A 20318-nucleotide genomic window follows, 5' to 3' on the forward strand; every position below is an offset into this window, starting at 1 on the left:
GCTGAAGAAAAAATTGGTAAGTGAATTCCTCAAATCTTCTGCCAATGTATGTGTTTGTCATTTGGGGACTGCAGACAGAAAATAACTATGTGGAACCTATGTGAATACTTGCAGGCACAGGCTCAGCTTCATATGCACAGGAATGTTGCTCTTTCCCTTCTCCCCTTGGTACCGGGACTGCTGATAGTCTCACTGTGCATGTGCACCACAGGCCTCCAACTTTTTCCCATGCTTCTAATATGAATGTCTAGTTTTGAACTAGCCAATAAACTGTTCAGGTAAACCATTCTGGGATTAAGTGACTTTCGGATAGGTTGAAGCCTTCCTTTTCTGGGAGGGACTTGGTCATTGAGGGCAATTGTAACACTCCAGAACAGTTTGTGTGCCTTCACATGGAAATTCTGGGAGGATGTATTCTGTGGAAAAGAGCTTTGGTTTTGTCTCTGACACAAGAACCCTTTGTGGTGGTTTTACTAGAGTGGGCAACCGAGCTCCACCACAACAGCTCTCTCACTCCCCCCTCCTCAAAGAGGAAGGGGGAGAAAATACAACACAAAGAGCTCGAGGTTTGAGAAGAGAATAATTTAATTAAAGGGAAAGGGAATGCAGAAAAAAAAAAAAAAGGCCGTGCAGAAGCACAGAGAGAAAGGAAAAAAAAAGTTATTCTCTACTTCCCATCAACGAGCGATGTTTGGCCACGTCCTGGGAAGCAGGGCCTCAAAACACGTAACAGTTTTTCAGGACAGCCCCCTGCCCCCTGAGAGCCCCCCTTTTTGTTGCTGAGTGTGACATCAGGTGTTATGGAATATCCCTTCGGTTGGTTTAGGTCAGCTGCCCTGGCAATGTCCCCTCCCCATCACTTGCCCACCCCCAGCCTACTGGTTCTTGGGGGCTTGGAGGGAGTCCTGATGCTGTGCCAGCACTATGCAGCAATAGACACAACACTGGAGTGATACCAGTGCTGTTCCAGCTACGAGTGCAGAGCACAGCACTGTGTGGGCTGCTGCAGGGAAAGGTGACTCCATCCCAGGCAGACCCAACACACCCTTGCATCTGTGTGTTCTTCCCCCTTTTCCCTCTCTGCTCTGACTTGTAAGAGGTGAGCAAACTGACACTTGTCTCCATGGGAATGTGGAGATTTGAAGAAAAGCTGCCAGGATTAAAATTTAAGGGGTGTAGAGAGTAGCACCTTTAGTTTCTGTAACTCTTATTAATGGTGATTGTAAAATGTCAAAAATCATAAGCATGTTAAAGTGAGAAACTAAGTCTGTATTAAGCACATGCAGCCATATTATTTGTATTTGAGCATCAACTGCTGTGAACTACTTGCACTGTATTATTTTAAATGAAATTAAATAAAACACAGGTGTCTGATTCATCTCAAATGCACTCCACGTATTTTAGAGGCTTGATTCTCCTAACCTGACTCTTTAACTGCTTGTGACCATTCAAAGAGATTATAAATGATGTCTGGATCATCTATCTATGCTGATGTTTCTCAATCTGAACAGTAATTTTACATGTTAACGAGTAGCATCTGGCTTTCCATTCAAAGGCTGCTTAGCTTGATGTGTGCCAAGGACACTTCAAAGTTTCTGAATCACGAACCACTTTCAAACCTGCAGTGCTTTATGGCATTACTTCTGTGTCTTTTAGGACTCTAAGGTAGTGGTGAGGTATGCAGCATGTCAGAAGTGGAAGCAGCACAGATTTACACCAATATGAACTGCAGACATCTGGGAATAGTTCCCAGATGCACTTAGTACTCATCTGAGACACATCCATTGCCAACTGGAAGGTGCAGTTTAACTCTTAGCAGTTCAAAATCCTCAGGCTTTACAAATAGGCACCTTCAAAACTAATAGCTCGAAGCTTTTATCTTCCTCGGGCAACGTGTCTAATCACCACCTGCTGCACCGCAGCAGTGCCGTGTGTCAGATCTGAACCTCCCAAGGCTGTGGGAACGTCCCTGTGTCGTGTGGTTAACATCTTAATTAGTTACAAGGCTTGCGGTAGCTTCACTTTCCAGCTTCGGTGACGAAGGGAAGTTCTTCTCCTCCCTCCAGCGCTGTGTATACAGCAGGGCAGCCCAGATGGCCCCGGGCAGGAACCCCCGGTGCTGCCATTCCCTCGTCCCGCTTTCACCGCTGGCTAAATCCCTGCCGAGCGAGCAGGCCAGCCTGCAAACCCCACGCCGGGCTTAATTTGCTTAAGTTACGGACGAGCCCGCTTATAAACGGGCTCGGGCAGCTCCAGCCCGTCAGCCGCGCACTCCGGGCAGAGCAGCTCTGACCCCCGGCGGTCCCCGGAGCTCCAGGCTCGGCCCCCCCGGGTCCCCCCCCCCCCCCCAGGGTCCCTCCTCCGGCTCTGCGCGGCTGCGGCCGCGCCCCCGCTGCGCGCTGCCCGGCGGAGATGCGCGGCCGCTGCGCGCCTGCGGCATGGACCCGGCGGCGGCGCCCGAGGAGGACACGCTGGTGGCCTCGGCAGCGGGGAAGGATCCCCGCCGGGCAGGGAAGGGCGTAAGTAGCGCGGAGAGGCGCGGAGGGTGCGCGCGTGTCCCGCAGCTTTCCAGGTGGAGCGGAGGAGAAAGCGGAGCCGGTGCGCGGCCGCTGGGGATCCGGCGTCACTCCGCGTTGCTTCCCCCAGAAGGGAGGAAGGGCTCAGGTTGCAGAGCCCGAGCCTTTTTCCCCGCTCGGAAAGTTGCGGCTGGTGCAGAGGAGAGGCCGGCGGGGTTGGGCTGAGCTAAAAATATATTGCGGCTGCCCCGGCCGGGACGCGGAGGACGGGAGGAGGGCAGCGGCTGGGGCCGCAGGGGCACCCCACGGGCAAGGGGGACCCCACGGGTGGGCGAGTGGCAGGCGCTGGGGGCTGCTTTCCCACCAGCAAGGCGAGGACACGGGCTAAGCCCCCCCCCGAATCAGCAAGTCCTAAGGGCGAGGAGAAAGGCGAGGAGGGAAGCCCGGGGGGTATCGCAAGCCGAGGAGCGCGGTGCGGTGCCAGCACGCACCTGCCGGCAGCCACCCGGCTGGGCACGGCCACTCTCAGCCTCCAGGATCGCTCCGGTGCTCGGTGCTTCCCTAAAACTGCCTCTCGGGAAGCCTACGCGAAAGGTGTGCAGAAGTCCGGGTTCCTAAATTCAGCAGACAGTCGGTGCAGTACCTGTTGAAGAACCCTAAAACTTTCTTCCGGGCATTTGTAGTTTCCAGCTTACAACCGTGATTAATCTATAGCCAACTAACCAAAATGCAATAGCCCAAATTGTGCTTTGAAAACTGAAATGCAAACCAGCATGCATATAAAACAAAGGCAACGTAAGGTGCACAGCGCGTAAGTATTACACTGCATGCTGGACAAAAGAGGTGTGTTGGTAAAAGCATTTTGAAACCTCTCAGAGCACCGTGCCCTGGTTAAGAGCAACAAAAGGTGGACTTTCACAAGAAAGCAGCACACAAGAGGCTGGAGGTCTTTGCTGGGATCTGACAGACAGCTTTCCTCACTGCACGTTTATTGCTCTGGTGACAGCAGCAACAGAAGAGTGCACTCACGGTGTTAGAGGACCACCTCTGAGGAGGTGTGGTCGCAGTATTGTTTCGCAGTCGTTGTAAAACAGGTTGCTGAGTTTGTTGCTTTTTTTTTTTTAAATGTTTCCACAGGGTTAATATTTTTCTGAGCAACCTTTTATTTTTTTTTCCTCCCCTTCTTGCTTCATTACGCTTTCATCTCTTATCTGGTGTTGCTGAAACTTGAGCAAATATTTAAAATAACGTGTGAGGAGACAGGTCATGGAGAAGTTGAAGTGCATGTTCCAAGAACTGTAAAACTTTGGGGTAAATCTGAGGCTTTGTGTGATTTCTGCAGCAGACTACATACTTGAAAAATTCTTGGTACTGAAGTAGGCTCTAAACCCTGCTATTCACAACACTTGAAAAGATGTGGGGTTTTCTAATTTGGCAACACTTTTGTGATTTGTATTGTATTATTTTCCACTTAACCCTATGTACAAGTAATTTGCCTGCGCTGAAAGTTTCAAATATTCACTGGACTTTTTAATAAACACTAGGCTATATGATCCAAATCGCCATGTCTGCAGGGTTTTTCCCAGGGTTTTAATGTTGTTGAAGCTGATGCCCTTAGCAATATTGCATCAAGATTACCACACAGCACACGGGAATGTGCACTTATCGTTTGTGACCTCTTTGGGAGCAATCTGGTAGATCTCCAGGAATATTCTCTTCAGTGCCATTAGTTCAGGGTAGTAGTGATTCCTATAAGCATAGGAATGGTTGTTCATAGTACAGAAGTAACAGGCACCTAATATGAGGTGTTATGAACACCTGAATAGAAATTTATGTCAACATTTCTACTTTTTTCTTATCAAAGTAATAGTGCAAAGCTTTGTGTGTGTGTGACAGGTTCATTTTAAGAAGCTGGCTAATAATAAGAAATTGTATTTGGCTTATTTAACAATCTCAACGGGATATATTCCTTACACGAGGCTTTCTTCCCCCTGTACACTTTCTCCTGACCTGACTGAAAATAGGGCAGTCAATGAACTGTGTAATCTCTTAAAAAGTTACCACATCATGTGGAAGAAGTTAAAAATGCTAAGCTGTCCCCCAGGGCATGTTTTAAGCCCTTGGGGAGTGCAGCTGCGGAGCATGGCAGACCCCACGCACGCCAAGCTGCCAAGCTGGGCGCGCAGTCTCTGCTCCTGACGTGTGGATATGTCATCACTTCTCCATGAACCAAAGTGAGTTTGCAGTGACACGGTGGCAATGCAAGCTCCGGCACTTGCCAACTGCCAAGCTGCATTCACTTTCCCTACCATGCTTATCCTGGGGCTTGTGGAGCTCGTTCCTCTGCATCATCACCACTGTTATGCCATGTACTGCCTACACAAAGGTAGCTCATGCTTCAGATCTTCATTTTCCAAAGCAAACACGAGTCTTTGTGTAGTTGACAAAACGTATTGATTCATTAAGCTGTTGTGTCCGCTTGAAGGGATGTAGCGGAAGCTGAGTTTATTAGGCCTGCTTAATCAGGTGTTTCTCCTTTTGAAAAGATTCAGGCTTCAGCAAGCAATCGGACTGGACATAAAGCAATAGTCAATGGTACCTGAAATTATGGATTCTTAGTGGAGTTCTTAAAAAAAAAAAATAGTTGGGATGGCATGGGTGGAAGGAGGAAAGTCCTAAAGGGAGAGGTTCTGGACGAAGACAGCAGATGGCATCTCTGACAGCATTTTTGAGTGGCAGCAAATTACTGCTGGAAACTTACGTTTGGGTTACAAAATCTAGTTTGTAGGCATCATTTCAATTAGTTTGGTCAAAGTTTTGCTAATCCTTATGCTCATAGGAGAAGGTGGACACTGTTCCTAAGTTGGGTCTACCCAAAGCCCTGTTGCATCAAATGTATGCTACTACGTGCTTCATTGTTTTAATTGTATGTTGCCAAAGAGTTTCCGATGCTGAAAGTATGCTTCTGTAACATTTAGCTTTTTTGGTGTTCGGGGCTGATGGGACGCTTGAAGCAAAATCCGTGGGGAAGAAGTTTAAATGTTCACTTATGCCTTGGTAAATGTTAACTGAGATGCTGTCACTTCAAATTTACTGCTTCTAGGATTGCAGAAATGGAAAGTGTTTCAGGCCATTATTCTGTAGCAAGGAGATCTGCCTGCAGGAGCTGTGCAAGATAGCATGAGGAGTGTTTAAAGCCTGGGCTATTTCATGTATACTAACAATGGCTACATTTTTTCATTGTTTTTCAGAATTGGTCTGGAAGTCTGATTGTAGCCTCTTTAATTGGTGCTTTTGGATCATCTTTTCTTTACGGTTACAATCTCTCCGTCGTGAATGCTCCTTCAGTGGTAAGTGACTGACAAAACTGGAATTTAGTTATCAGTAGAGGGCAGCCTTGTCCACCTAGTGTGTGCACTTCAAACATCTTGCTTTTGTAATCCTGCCAGTGAGTTAGAAGAGGTAAAACTTTTCTTTGCTTGAAAAGTTTTCTGCTGTCTCTGAGGTTTCCAAGTAGGTTCAGTAGCTGTCAGGAAACTAAGTGCTCTTGTTGAGGTGAGTGGGTGCACAACATTTCTTTTTCATTCTCCCAAAGCCAGAATAATGCTAAATCTTTTTCCACACTTTTGTGTTATATTTTTAATAGCCTGTCTTTCTGGCTAGTGACTATTTGGTAGTTATAGGTGCACATTCAACAAATTCTGTTCACATTATTCAGTTCTGGAGGTTGACATGGCATTTCATTCTCACAGTACAGATAATATAAATAATGTCTCTGTCTGCCTCTTAAATAATGGGCCTCTTCTGCATTTTGTTGTGATGCCTTGTTTGCTTCTGATTTTGGTTGCGCTGTCTTGACCATCTGTTGGCTGCAACATGTGGAATATGTCTGATGAAAAGAGCATTGTGTAATCAGTGTACAGTATCAGAGGGATTTCATTAAAATATCAGCTATCACAAATGGAAATCTGAATGTTTTGGTTTTATATTGGTGGTCTACAGAGCCTTTTAATTCAATCAAACACAGAAATAACCAATTCAGCTGAAGTTGTGAGCAATACACACACAAAAAAAATATGTAGTAAAATTTTTCAGCTAGCTGTCAAAACTTTTTTTTTATTTTTTTTTTTTTTTAGTTTGCAGTTAGTATTTGCATTGTCTTTGGTCTTTGATAAACTGATGACCCAAAGGATTAGAAACAGACTCACCTTGTTTTAATTGTCCCCTTGGTAGCTTCTGGGAATTTTCTAGAAGTTCCTGGTACCTTCTGTACGGGTAACACAGGTTTAGACAGATTGGATGTTTATTCTAGCATGGCATGTCTGTGCACCACTTCAGCTTGCAATCTTCAGAAAATAAACATGACTTAACAGAATCGGTGGGGAGCTGAAATGCTGTGAACAATGGTATTGATTGTACTGACGATAGACATCTCTCCTGCACTGAGTCAGTACTGTCAAAGGAGCAGTGTGAATTATCTGACTTCAGAACTTTTAAGTGCCCTTTACAAAATGAACCATATTGGTAATCGGAGCTCTTCTATCACTTTCTGCAGGAGTAGAAGAAAGAAAGGGCGATCATAAGTGCTGTCTGGCAACACTCAGATGGTTAGATTAGAACCATGTAATAGATTGTAGTGGTGACCAGACAAGAGTAGAGGTGGGAAGGTTGAAGTTGCAACCATGAAGAATGCTAAATTCCAGGCATCGTGGTTAGTAGCACTGTCAGGTTTGTCTATCTTTGCTTGAAATCTCTACTGTGGCTTTTGGACAGAAAGACGGCACCATGTTGATGGCTCTTGTTGACAGGTATGATGTAGTGTTGACAGATATGTATGAAGTCTGCCCTTTTCCAGTGTGGTATTGCTGTGTTCGGTTGAGAACATAGTGTCCTCCTTACTCATGCTAAGCCATATATTATGTAGGTCTAAAGAGTAGTCCTAGTTATACACCCTACTGAAAAGAAATACATGGCTGTGTGGTTCAAGAGCAAAATACCAGTGTGGCAAAATACGAGAGGACCAGGTGGTCCTCTCTCTAGCCCCAGGATCAAGCTCTGTCATCTATTTTCCTAGGGCAGGACACCTTCCTGTCTTTGTCACGCACTCTCCAGGTTGAAGAGGAGAGTCTGTGCTCTGTTTGTAGCCATAGTGGGGAGGAATGAGCTGTACCAATGCTGTGCTTCCTGCAGCACAAGAAAAGGAACCTTTGCCCTATCTGTTTTCCCCCTGTGTGGCCATGCATCACCAAATCAGTCTGCTACCAGGTAATCCTTTAGGAACACTGATGTGAGCTAATTGAGGAAAATATAAGGGAAACAGCTTTTACCTGTAGATAAGCAGCACTCTTACAAGAGGCTATATTGGGGTGCAGTATCTCCTAAAAGTTGTAAGCTGAGTTTGATTTATAAACTTGATAGGTCAAATAACTTGTTCTGGTCATATGCAGCTTACAGCTCGCATTGTAGTGAGCATCTCTGTGTAGGATGTTGGATATCTTTTGCCTCTTTTTGCTTCAGTACAATTCCTTTCAATGACTAAAGCCTTAGAGAAGGCACTGTGTGATGCTTCCAGAGGTTTTTAGAAAGTGCTTGATCATGACTGTTGACTAAAATATGGGATGTTTCCAGGAGACCGGATCTGAACACGTCAGCATGATTGCTGAACTGTGTAGGGGAAGTTCATTTAAGGCTGAATCTATGAACTGTATTTGTAAATCCTTGTGTACATTACCTTTCTGTGCTGAAGTTCTGCCAGCTCATCAAACCACAGGGGAATACCCCTGCAGTTCTCAGCTGGGAACTTTACCACAAGTCATCTCGTAAGGTATGCTTTATCCAACTTCCTTTTTGTTGCAAGGGGGAGATGTAATGCACCAGATCTTCTCAGAGCAGAGTTGTCTGTACTGACTAGTGCAGAGATGGGAAAAGATCAGTTCCCACTCAGTCCCCCACCTTTCTATGGGAAAGTGCAATGGCCAGTCACAGGTGCGCTTTCCCCTGCATGTGGTGCTTGACCATGTGAGAAACCCAGCATTAGAAGTCTGCACTGACTTCTGTGAACAGCTGTCAGAATTTATTAAAACATGTGAGAACATTCAGCAGTAGGAAGACTAAGATTTTAATTGTCTAAATGTTGAAGCTGCCTTTTTCCGAGTGGCATTTTTAAAATGCATTCCATGGACCACTTGTGAGCAAGGTCTTCAGAACAATGACGTACTTTGTGCTCTGAGCAGGACGTGAAATCTCTCGTGCTGACAGCAACGCCTTTCTTGCCTTCTTCCTGCTGGAAGCTGTGTTTCTGCATTCCTTTTAGAGCTGATATTGAGAAAGTGAGACTATTGCAAAAATATATAGCTGACTGTGACAGCCATTGGATAACTGTCACCAAGTGTGAGTGGCCTTTGTAACATAAAATCATTTTTAATCACTTAAAATCAGCAAAATCATTTTTAATTCTCTAAAGACTTGTTTCTTCTCTTCCCTTGCTCTAAGCTAATTACAGTTAGAGAGACAAGAAAAATCACCATATATATACTGCCTCTCTCTCTCTTTCTCTCCCCTTGGCACCAGTGATGCCTCACCTTGAGTACTGTGTGAAATTTTGGGCTGGTGAAGACTCTAGAGGGGAAAATGTATGAGGATTGGCTGAGGTCCTGTGGCTTGTTCAGCCCAGAGCAGAGCAGGCTGAGGAGAGGCCTCATGGCGGCCTGCAGCTCCCTCACAAGGGGAGTGGAGGGGCAGGCGCTGAGCTCTTAGAAACATAGAATATCCTGAGTTGGAAGGGACCCACAAGGATCACAGTATCACAGATTTCTAGGTTGGAAGAGACCTCAAGATCATCGAGTCCAACCTGCGACCTAACACTAAGTACTCCACTAAACCATATCGCTAAGCTCTACATCTAAACGTCTTTTAAAGACCTCCAGGGATGGTGACTCCACCACCTCCCTGGGCAGCCCGTTCCAATGCTTAATAACCCTTTCGGTAAAGAAGTACTTCCTAACATCCAACCTAAAACTCCCCTGTTGCAACTTTCGCCCATTCCCCCTCGTCCTGTCACCAGGCACATGGGAGAACAGACCAACCCCCACCTCGCTACAGCCTCCTTTAAGGTAACTGTAGAGAGCGATAAGGTCGCCCCTGAGCCTCCTCTTCTCCAGGCTGAACAAGCCCAGCTCCCTCAGCCGCTCCTCGTAAGACTTGTTCTCCAGACCCCTCACCAGCTTGGTCGCCCTTCTCTGGACTCCCTCGAGCACGTCCATGTCCTTCCTGTAGCGAGGGGCCCAAAACTGAACACAGTACTCAAGGTGCGGCCTCACCAGAGCCGAGTACAGGGGCACAATCACTTCCCTAGACGTGCTGGCCACACTGCTTCTTATACAGGCCAGGATGCTGTTGGCCTTCTTGGCCACCTGAGCACACTGCTGGCTCATATTCAGCCGACTATCAACCAATACTCCCAGGTCCTTCTCGGCCAGGCAGCTTTCCAGCCACTCATCTCCCAGCCTGTAGCTCTGCTTGGGGTTGTTGCGCCCCAGGTGCAGGACCCGGCACTTGGCCTTGTTGAACTTCATACAGTTGACCTCAGCCCATCGCTCCAGCCTATCCAGATCCTCCTGCAGCGCCTTCCTGCCCTCGAGCAGATCGACACACGCACTTAGCTTGGTGTCATCTGCAAACTTACTGAGGGTGCACTGGACGCCCTCATCCAGATCATCGATAAAGATATTAAAGAGGACCGGCCCCAGTACCGAGCCCTGGGAGACACCACTAGTGACCGGCCTCCAACCAGATTTGACTCCATTCACCACAACTCTCTGGGCCCGGCTATCCAGCCAGTTTCTAACCCAGAGAAGCGTACGCCAGTCCAAGCCCCGAGCAGCCAGTTTCTTGAGGAGAATGTTGTGGGGAACAGTGTCAAAAGCCTTACTGAGGTCAAGGTAAACCACATCCACAGCCTTTCGCTCATCCACCAAGCGCGTCACTTTGTCATAGAAGGAGATCAGGTTCGTCAAGCAGGACCTGCCTTTCATAAACCCATGCTGACTGGGCCTGATCGCCTGCTTGCCCTGCAAGTGCCGCGTGATGACCCTCAAGATAATCTGCTCCATGAGCTTTCCTGGCACTGAGGTCAAACTGACAGGCCTATAGTTCCCCGGGTCTACCCTCTGGCCCTTCTTATAGATGGGCATCACATTGGCTAGCCGCCAGTCAACTGGGACCTCCCCCGATAGCCAGGACTGCCGATAAATGATTGAAAGCGGCTCGGCCAGCTCCTCCGCCAGTTCTTTCAGTACCCTCGGGTGCATCCCATCAGGCCCCATCGACTTGCGCACATCCAAGTTCCGTAGCAGGTCGCCAACCATTTCCTCATGGATAGCGAAGGCCACATCCTGCTCCCCATCCCCTTCCACCAGCTCAAGGCACTGGGTATCCAGAGAACAACCGGTATTGCCGCTAAAGACTGAGGCAGAGGCGGCATTAAGCACCTCAGCCTTTTCCTCATCCTTAGTAACTAGGTTTCCCCTCGCATCCAGTAAAGGATGGAGATTCTCCTTAGTCCTCCGTTTCGCGTTGATATATTTGTAAAAGGATTTTTTGTTGTCTTTAACGGCAGTAGCCAGATTGAGCTCCAGATGAGCTTTGGCCTTTCTAATTTTCTCCCTGCACAGCCTCGCTACATCCTTGTAGTCCTCCTCAGTAGCCCGCCCTTTTTTCCAAAGATTATAAACCCTCTTTTTTCTGCTAAGCACAAGCCGCAACTCTCTGTTGAGCCAGGCCGGTCTTCTTCCACGCCAGCTCGTCTTTGGGCACGTGGGGATGGACCCCTCCTGTGCCATCACGATTTCCTTCTTGAGGAGCGCCCAGCCTTCCTGGACTCCTCTGCCCTTCAGAACCGCCTCCCAAGGGACTCGGCCAACTAGCGTCCTGAGCAGCTCAAAGTCAGCCCTCCGGAAGTCCAATACAGCAGTTTTACTGGTCCCCTTCCTGGCCTCGCCAAGAATAGAGAACTCTACCATTTCGTGGTCACTCTGCCCAAGACAGCTTCCGACCACCACATCTCCCACCAGTCCTTCTCTGTTTGTGAAGAGAAGGTCTAGCGGGGCACCACCCCTGGTAGGTTCACTGACCAGCTGCATCAGGAAGCTATCTCCCACGCTCTCCAGAGGATCACTGAGTCTAAGTCCTGGCCCCACACAGGATCACCAAAATCAGACCATGTGTCTGAGAGAGCTGTCCAAACACTTCTTGAACTATGGCAGGCTTGGTGCCACAACCTCCTCCCATTTCTTCTCTCTGGTGACCAGCAACAGGACCCAAGGGAATGGCATGGAGCTGTGACCGGGGAGGGTCAGACTGAGTGTTAGGAAAAGGGTCTTCACCCACTGAGAGGGCAGTTGGGCACTGGAACAGGCTCCCCAGGGCAGTGGTCATGGCATTGATCCTGCCAAAGTAGCTGATGTCAATCAGCTACAATTCCTTGCAGGCTTTGGTTAGGACCTAGAAAATTTATATATAGTTATGCTGTTATCATTATTCAGACAATTGATTGAAATCCAAAAGGAGCCTTTCCACAGCACTCAGAAGATTTTTTGGATCTGATTTGTTTTGTGCTTTAGGTTTTCATTTCCAGGCGCAATACCTCAAACTTGTATGTGTTAATAGCTTCCCATTTGTTGGCAGTGGAAATCTAGACAAAGGTGATGTACGTGTCAACACATTTGTCTGTTATACTTGAATGTTGTAGCTTGTGCTTTCTTTTCATGAATATTTGCAGTTATTTCATGTGTCGATATAAATAACAAAGCTGTGCTGAGAAAATTAGTTATAACACAAGGGGAAAATAATTTGCATACTATTTTTAGTCATTAGCATTAGCAAGAAATGCTAATAGTGTTCTAAAAATGTTTTATCTTAGTCTTCATTACTATCAAATACAAATTCCAAATAAACAAGAAGATATCTGAATCTAAATATAATCTGAGTACTGGTATTAGAGAGAGGATTTATTACTTGATTTAGGGACAGATTTATTTGGAATTTCACTGTGAAATTCTGTTCACTGTGAAATGGACCAAGAACCAGTTTGACTTTTTTTTTTTTTCATGTTTGTTTATGTCTGTTTGTATAGAGGCATATAAAATAAGATGGGAGATATAAAATATCCCTATCCTCCTTTTAAAAGTCAGGACACAATAGCACTACCAGAAACTTGATAGAAGGAATACATTAGGTGGTATAATATACGTCCACCTCTCTTGCATAGTTAGCATGTGCAGAGGTAGTATTTCAAACTAAATGAAGCCCTCTAATTAAATAGCCCATGCATGCAAGGGTGGAATGCCTAAGACTTGAAATGCCTCGCTTAAACAGGGAGAGCGTGGTGGTAGGCTCATCCTGTTGAGTGCTGCCCCAGGATAATTTAGTAACTATGACATGCCTGAGGAAATCTGAGAGGAAACTGGCTAAGATGCCAAGATGAGACTTTGTGGTACTGTAGAGCTTGTTGGGGAGCAGTGATGCAGAACGGCTGAAAGCATTGCACAAGCATGCAGGGCCATTCTGTGTGAGTGACCACGTGGTACCACATCCTCACTGAAGTGCCAGACCCCCAGTGGTACTGGTCTTTGCTTCTTTTCTAAACGGGAGTGACATAAAAAGGAAGAAGTTTGCCTAAAAAGAAACTAAATAGCTGACATCTTTGCAGACGTTACAGAGACTATGTAAAAATGGGAATCTGAAGGCTACATTTTAGACAGATGAAGAAACTTAGGCATGATTGAACACGAGGGTAAGGGAAGTTGTTAAAGCCATCTTTCAGAAAACTACAATTGTGCTCAAATGAGTAAAGCACTCATATATAACTATAAATAAAGTTTAATAACAATAAAACTTCTGGCATATTGATGACTAAAACTGTGAGCTGGTCCTGAGGTCTGGGTATTTTCAGAAGGGAAAAAAAGCTTCCAGAAAGAGAGCTTGAGAATGTAACGCTGACAGATCAAAACGAGAAAGGGTGTTTCAGAATATACAAGGACAGCAAAAGAAATCTGAATTAGTGTTTTGGATTGGAAAAGTCCATGGAGGTCCCAGGTCAGAACCCTTCTTTACAAGGGATGCATTGAAGAAATTTAAATGTCAGTGAAGATATAGAATAAAATTAGTGATAGTTTTCTATCCAATTGACAAAATATCTTAATATTTGTTTAAGACTGAAAAAACAAACAAACAAAAAAAAAGTGAAATACATGCTACATATCACAGTTTAGCTTCTTATAAGTAGAATCATAGAATCATTAATGTTGGAAAAGACCTCCAAGATCATCTGGTCCAACCATCTCCCTACCACCAATATCACCCACTAAACCATGTTCCTAAGCACCACATCCAACCTTTCCTCAGTAACAGAGAAATTGAATGGGCTAATATGACTTGAAAGCAAGAAAAAAAAAAAAGTAGTTTTGAGGGGAAGATTTGGAAGACACATCTAAGTAATATATATTTGTACCTGACAAACTAGCAGAAACAATAATAGAAAGGAGAGAATTTGAGGAGGAGGAGCTGGCATGGCTTTTGTGAAGCAGCACTGTGCCTCTGGCGTCTGTTGGAGCTCTCCAAAGATTGAAGAGATACTTGGACTTTCAAAAACTATTCTGGAAGGGCTCATATTGAAGGCTTTTAAGAAAATTAAGTTGCCATGGGAGAAAACTGTCCGTCTTCTCTATTCCTACTTAGCTGAAGATAGGAGAGGCCAGATCTCAGGTTTTCATTTTTTTATGAGAACCCACTTGTCTGGCAGATAGATTTATATCTGGATCATAGGTGTCTAATTTCATGTTTGATACATCTTTCATTACTGAAAAGAAATTGCTTACCTTGTTTAGCCGCCTGTACTTCATTCAAAAAGCAGTTTATGTAAATGTGAAGGGGAGAAGCTATAACTTATTTATAGAAGTGATTTGTGATTCTTAACAGTGTCAAACAAAGCTAGCTTTTTTTGATACTATGGGATTTTTTTTCCCCCATTAGTATCAAACCAACAGCTGTCAGCTCTTCCCTCCCTCTTCGAACAGTTATTTGTCTTGGCTGTGAATTCTTTGGGAGAAAAATGTTATTTTTTATTGCTTGACTTAATAGTTCCCTGATTTTGTATGGCTTCCAGGTGCTGCACTATCATAAGTAAGACATAAAAGTGGACACAGCCTCCCTTCTTATCTCAATCCATAAAACCCCATTTTTTTCAGTTCACTCTATTTTTTTTCCTAAACTTATGCAAAAGAATTTGCTATAGCATCACTCATTTTTACAATACTGCCCCTTGGAAAAAACAGACAAGTAAAATGCACTTCTTTTTGAGCAGATCTGAACTCTGTCTTTTAGGACTGAACTACAAAATAGAGATGATAAATGTTGTTTCATGGTGAGCACAGTGCAGACTTCCACCAAAAGGATTCCTACTTACATAGCTTCTAAAGTATCGTTAAAAAATTTCCAGGGAGTTTCATAAGTTAAATATGAATCAGAACAGACCACCAAAGTAGTACAAATTCCAGGAGATAAATTGCTTCATAACCGGTCTCCATTCCTGGTTTTATTTTATAACTTAATTTTAATGTGACTTTCATGCAATATAACAGACAAATATCTTTTTGGTGTGAAGACAGAAAGCAGATTCATGTGTTATACTCAGTGGAGATTTAGAATTTGTTGCGTAAGTCAGAAGGTTTAAGTTGTTTTCCCAGGTGCTTATAAATACCTTATAGCTACCTACTCAGCTGAGCCAAATGTCTGTCTTATTATCTATATTTCTCTCCCTGTCACTGTAGTTCTGGGTTTGGAATATGGCCTGGGACAAGGTCCTAATGCCAGAGGTGGAGATCTGCTGACTTTTGGCCATTTGGCAGCCCCAGGAGGATGGCTTTTGGGCAGACCATTCATCATGGGTAGTGAGCCTGAGGTGGGCACACTGGACCCACTGCTTCACTACCCAAAACTGTCTGATACCCTTAGAGATGTTACCTGTGAATGACTTAATCTTCTGTATCTTTGAACAAGTATGCAACAGATTTTGAAATCCTCCATGAAAGACTGTGATTCTCTGTGGTAGCTTAACACCTAGAGTATTTTCCACGTATGTGTGCTTGCACAGATTTCTGAAAGAAGCACAATGGCAGCAAGGCAAAAAAAAAAAGGCTCAGTAAATGGGAAAACTACTTTAAGATACTACCTTCATTGTGGTACGTGTGTAGAAATGCGTGGATAGTCTTAATTTAATTCATCCTACTCCACATGCAAATCTGTCAAGATGTGGCTCTTTTCCTTCCTTCCTTCCTTCCTTCCTTCCTTCCTTCCTTCCTTGACTTCCCCCCTCCCCAAGGTTATTATCGTTACAGATCCATGAAAAAGCAGTACAATTACTTGTTGATTCACCAGCAGTAGTTAGCATTTAAGCATTTTTTTTTTAAGTCATGATGTGTGCTAGAGTGCAGTTTTGTTTATCTTGTCCAAAAAATGTTATGCTAGGATGTGATGTGATACCTTGTTTGCCTGAGGTTAAGGGTATGTACATGAGCAGCCAGCAGAGCTCAGCTGATGTGCAGCATCATGCTATGTGTGGGTAGTGTGATTATGTGCCCGAGCCCTTATCCCAGTAAGGCTAACACAAACTGTTGTTCATGTTGTACTGGCAACCTAAATTGTAACATCCTTTCTTTAAAGAAGTTTCTCTTTTATAGGCTTCTTTAATGTTCATGTCTACTGGTGTTTCCACCTTGTTTTAACTGTCTTGTCCTTGTATGCTTTGACTGGTTCAGTTAGTCTGTAGTACAGTTACATCTAGAGTTGAGTACCCTTTTTTTAGAGGAGGGAGGTAGAAATGCAAAGGTGGTCCTTGCAAACAAGCTACTGTTGTTTATTCAATTTCTGTAAATAGTGTTCTTAAAGAGTGATTTTTACATGTACTATTGTTATGTATTTTCTTTCAGTACATCAAGAAGTTTTACAATGAAACTTGGGAAAGAAGATATGGCTTCTCAGTGGATGAAAGCACCCTGACTCTCCTCTGGTCTATAACTGTATCTATTTTTGCCATCGGTGGCCTTGTAGGTGCCATTATTGTTACCCCAATTGTGAAGTTCTTTGGACGGTAAGTACATTGGAAACCTCGTTTCTAAAGAAGTTGCTAACCTAACTTCTATAGAAAGCTTTACTTGTATTTTCTTTTTTTTATAACTCTTTTCACCTTTACCAGAATGCAAATTAAAACATCTTCAAATTATGAAAGCTTATATCTGAGAATTGTGAATTTCAAAGAGTAAAATTAATACCCTTTTCTCTGGCCTTACTGTGCATTATTTGAATCATAGAAACCATCTGCTCTGAACTGACAGTGGGTTCAGATGTCAAGGAAGTTGAATAGACAAGAGTGCAAAAGGAAAGTACCATATAAAAGGAAGGATTTCAGAAAGGGTTGGCAGCTTCTTGTTCCGCAAGTTTGCTGGGTATCTTATCCTACACAAATAAAACTATCAGTTTGCCTCATTTGCTTCTCAACCAGATTTGTTATCTTGCAGTAATAAAAATCTAGTCTTTTTTTTTTTATCCTTATTGTCAACTTAAAATATGGTTTGAAGATATAGACTAGGGTGAAGTTCATGTTTATTTTTCCACATGCTTGTTGTCACCTTCCCTGTTCTATGCAATGCAGTATTTGACCAAATCTTGACTATAACAAATACCAGTATTTTAGAAATGTTTTTACTGGTTTGTCTGCATTTTCGCAGTAGGTAGAAACTAGATACTTCTGTCAAATTTCAGTTTCATACCTTCTTCCAAAGAGTTTTAAAAGTGATTTTTAATTTCCCTGTATTTGGAAGGGGCTGGATAAAAAGACACTATAAGATGCATATTAACTGTTCATTTGGCTTTTCCTTAATTATAAATTCTATATCATTTGATAATCTCTGCTTGATTAAATCACCAAAGAAGGTCATCATAGAGTCTCAAACATAAGCAGCCCTCTCCATTGTTTTCACTTTTTTGTATTCTACATTTGACTATTTCAATCATGTACTTTACATTGCGCTCTCCTAAGCCTGTTAGTCATCTCTCTCAACTCCTCTACTTAGATTTTTTTCCTTAATTGTCACTATATTTTATCCCAACTCTTCCACATCCCATTTTACACCTCAAACAATAGTTTCACATTCTTCCATTTTGCACTTGCTGCAAGTCACTGCTCTCTACCTTGTAAATCTATTATCCAATTTTTATTAATGTATTCTATTCCATCAATTCACCATTTGATTTTTAATTCATAATGTTTTTCATAGTCACTTTTATTTTTTTTTTAGGTTTGCAATTTCTTTTTTCTATTCATCAATTTGGCTTTTATATACTTATTGAATATATGAAACTCTCCCTGAGTCAGACTGTTTAATTCCTGGAATTGTCACTAAGTCTTCTCTTTTTTATTAAAAACGTAGTTAAAAAACAAGTTCATAGAAGACTTTGATTTTTGGTGGAGAGTAGAATGATTTTATGTGAAAGTTAAAGTGGTGGCTGATGTCAGTTGTAAGAATACCACTTTGATGGGAGCAGATTGTATTTCCAGGGCAGAGCTTTAAAGCTTGGAGGCTCTGTCCCGGTTTATTATGTTTATCCCTGTCAAACCATGAAAACAGCTTTCTCATAGATATGGTATAAGAGTACTTGATTAGAGATTGGAAGGAATTACATCTCTCAGAGACACTGGATAAAAGCTGCTCATCAAATGTTGTTCTTGGTTTTGCTGTTCATGTTGCAGTGTGTTTGTCTGGTCTGGGAAACCAGACTGACATATCGCTACAGTAACTGAAGAGGACATTATGAAATGTTGACAGAACAATGAAATATGCTGTTAAATTTAACTGTAAATTAGAGAGCTGTGCGTATGATGAAGCTGTGCTCCATTTATACTGACACAGAATAGTGTACTAATGGGGATCAAAAACATTAGTTGGAAATAATGTGTGACTTTAAAAAGAGCACTCTTGATTCATATTGCTGTAAGATTAATAACATAATTTTCAGATTACCAGATTGCTAGGCACTACTTATTTCAAGAGAGGTTCAGGGCAAAATTTTCAAAGAGGGCCTTCATCCACATAAGTAGAAGTCCCATGTTCAGATGTGGTTTTGACACTTTATAATTTAAATTCCTGTCTTCTAATGAAGAGTAGCTGCTGTTGCACATCCTAAACATCCTGAGAGATATGCTCAGTGAATTGCTTAAGCCACTGCTGGAGAGGAATTTGCAAAAGACGTGTAAGGCCTTACCTCTAGCCCAGTGAATTGTTTTGAGTCTGAAGCAATTAAAGGAATTTATCTGGATTATCTTAGTAATGCTACCATTTCTTTTATTCTCAGGTTATCTGCTGTAGTTAAAATAGTGATCAGTATTTGTTCTGTTACTGGACTCGACAGTTCATTATTTAAACACCTAGCTTCCTTACTGTACTTTTTGTATAAGGTATCATATTTGCTTCCTAAGGTGAGCTTCTAGAGTCTTTATTGTACTGAATCCTTATTATATTTTGAGGCAATGACAATTTTTTGAGGAAACTTAAAAATTCTATCATTTTCCTAGTTGAGAGTTTTATACAAACAGATTATTAATTCAAATCCCTAATTAAAACTGAAATTATTGCAGCTGTGGAAGTCATGTAGTCAGTAGGATTCTGTTCCGGCCTTTGTGGAACTATCCATTATCATGAGAGCAAATGACAACTTTGAAATCGCAAGATAGATGTGATTTTGCAAAAAAAAATAAAATAAATAGAACAGTTCCAAGGAGGAGATACTCAAGTGTTTTCAATACCAAAAATACCTGAAAAAAAAAGAAAAGAAAAAAGATTTATTTAAAAAAAAATATCAATAAAAAAGGGAAAATTATTTAAAGCTTAGCTCTGTCTGTGCCAAGTTGATGTGTAAATTGTCCAGCTCAACTGGGATGCTTATAGAAACTGTGATTTCTACTGAGCAAATTGCTCATCTCTTACAACTATTTCCAACTGAGCATAGAAGTAGAAATTACAGTCCTGCAGCAGAACAAATAGCCAACCTTAAGAGACAACCAATTTTTGGTAATAAGTTGGCATGCTTATTGTTTGTCTTAGGATATAGCTGCTTGTGAAAAAATGCTCTGTGCTCAAACAATCAAAATTTTTTTGATTGCATCTTCCTTTTGGAATGCATAAATGCTTTATTTCTCTGGGCTAGAGAAAATTCTGAATTTGAGCAGAAGAAGGAAAAAAGATCTTCACATTTAAATGAACTCTAGTCTAGGATTTTTAGTGTAATAGCTGCAGCAGAGGCAGTTTGCCATAAACTATATGATTAATAGAAATATAATTACCTCCCCTTCCCCCCCCCCCAATCATATTTCCTTTAGCTCTCAACTGAGACAACGCAGGGCTCTTAACACAAAACAGTGACTGTCTGCATGCCTGTAAGTGCAGTATGTGGAGGTGTGGACTCACACTTGAGTCCAGGTTCCCTTTCCTAGCTCTGACACTGTTTTGCAAGTTAGCTTTAGGTTGAGTCGATTTCACTCTCGATTTGCCTGTTTAACTGTTTACAGCAATAGGGTTACTGATGTGCTGTATAACCTTCAGCAAGACTGAAATGAAATGTGCTATGTGAGAGCTAGGTAGGATATTTATGTTTCACAGTGGGTTTCTTGTGCCATTTGACAATTGCTTGGTCAATCAATTTGTGAAAAATGATTAGGCTGACCAATGCACCAGTATGTGACTTTTCTTC

The 20318-nt window shown here is 43.0% G+C and overlaps 1 protein-coding gene across 1 annotated transcript in view; it reads left to right on the forward strand.

Annotated features, from left to right (window-relative positions):
* Positions 1–1966: 1966 nt before the first annotated feature.
* Positions 1967–20318, forward strand: part of SLC2A9 (solute carrier family 2 member 9) — a 106291-nt gene continuing 87939 nt past the window's right edge. Inside the window, exons 1-3 of the mRNA XM_080588793.1 lie at positions 1967–2519; positions 5768–5866; positions 16502–16662. Of these exons, the coding sequence (XP_080444919.1) occupies positions 2439–2519; positions 5768–5866; positions 16502–16662 (341 nt within the window). The 5' untranslated portion in view covers positions 1967–2438. The remainder of the gene's footprint in view (positions 2520–5767; positions 5867–16501; positions 16663–20318) is intronic.

Source organism: Anser brachyrhynchus (assembly GCF_964034855.1).
Source record: "Anser brachyrhynchus genome assembly, chromosome: 4".
In the NCBI taxonomy this organism is placed as follows: domain Eukaryota; kingdom Metazoa; phylum Chordata; class Aves; order Anseriformes; family Anatidae; genus Anser; species Anser brachyrhynchus.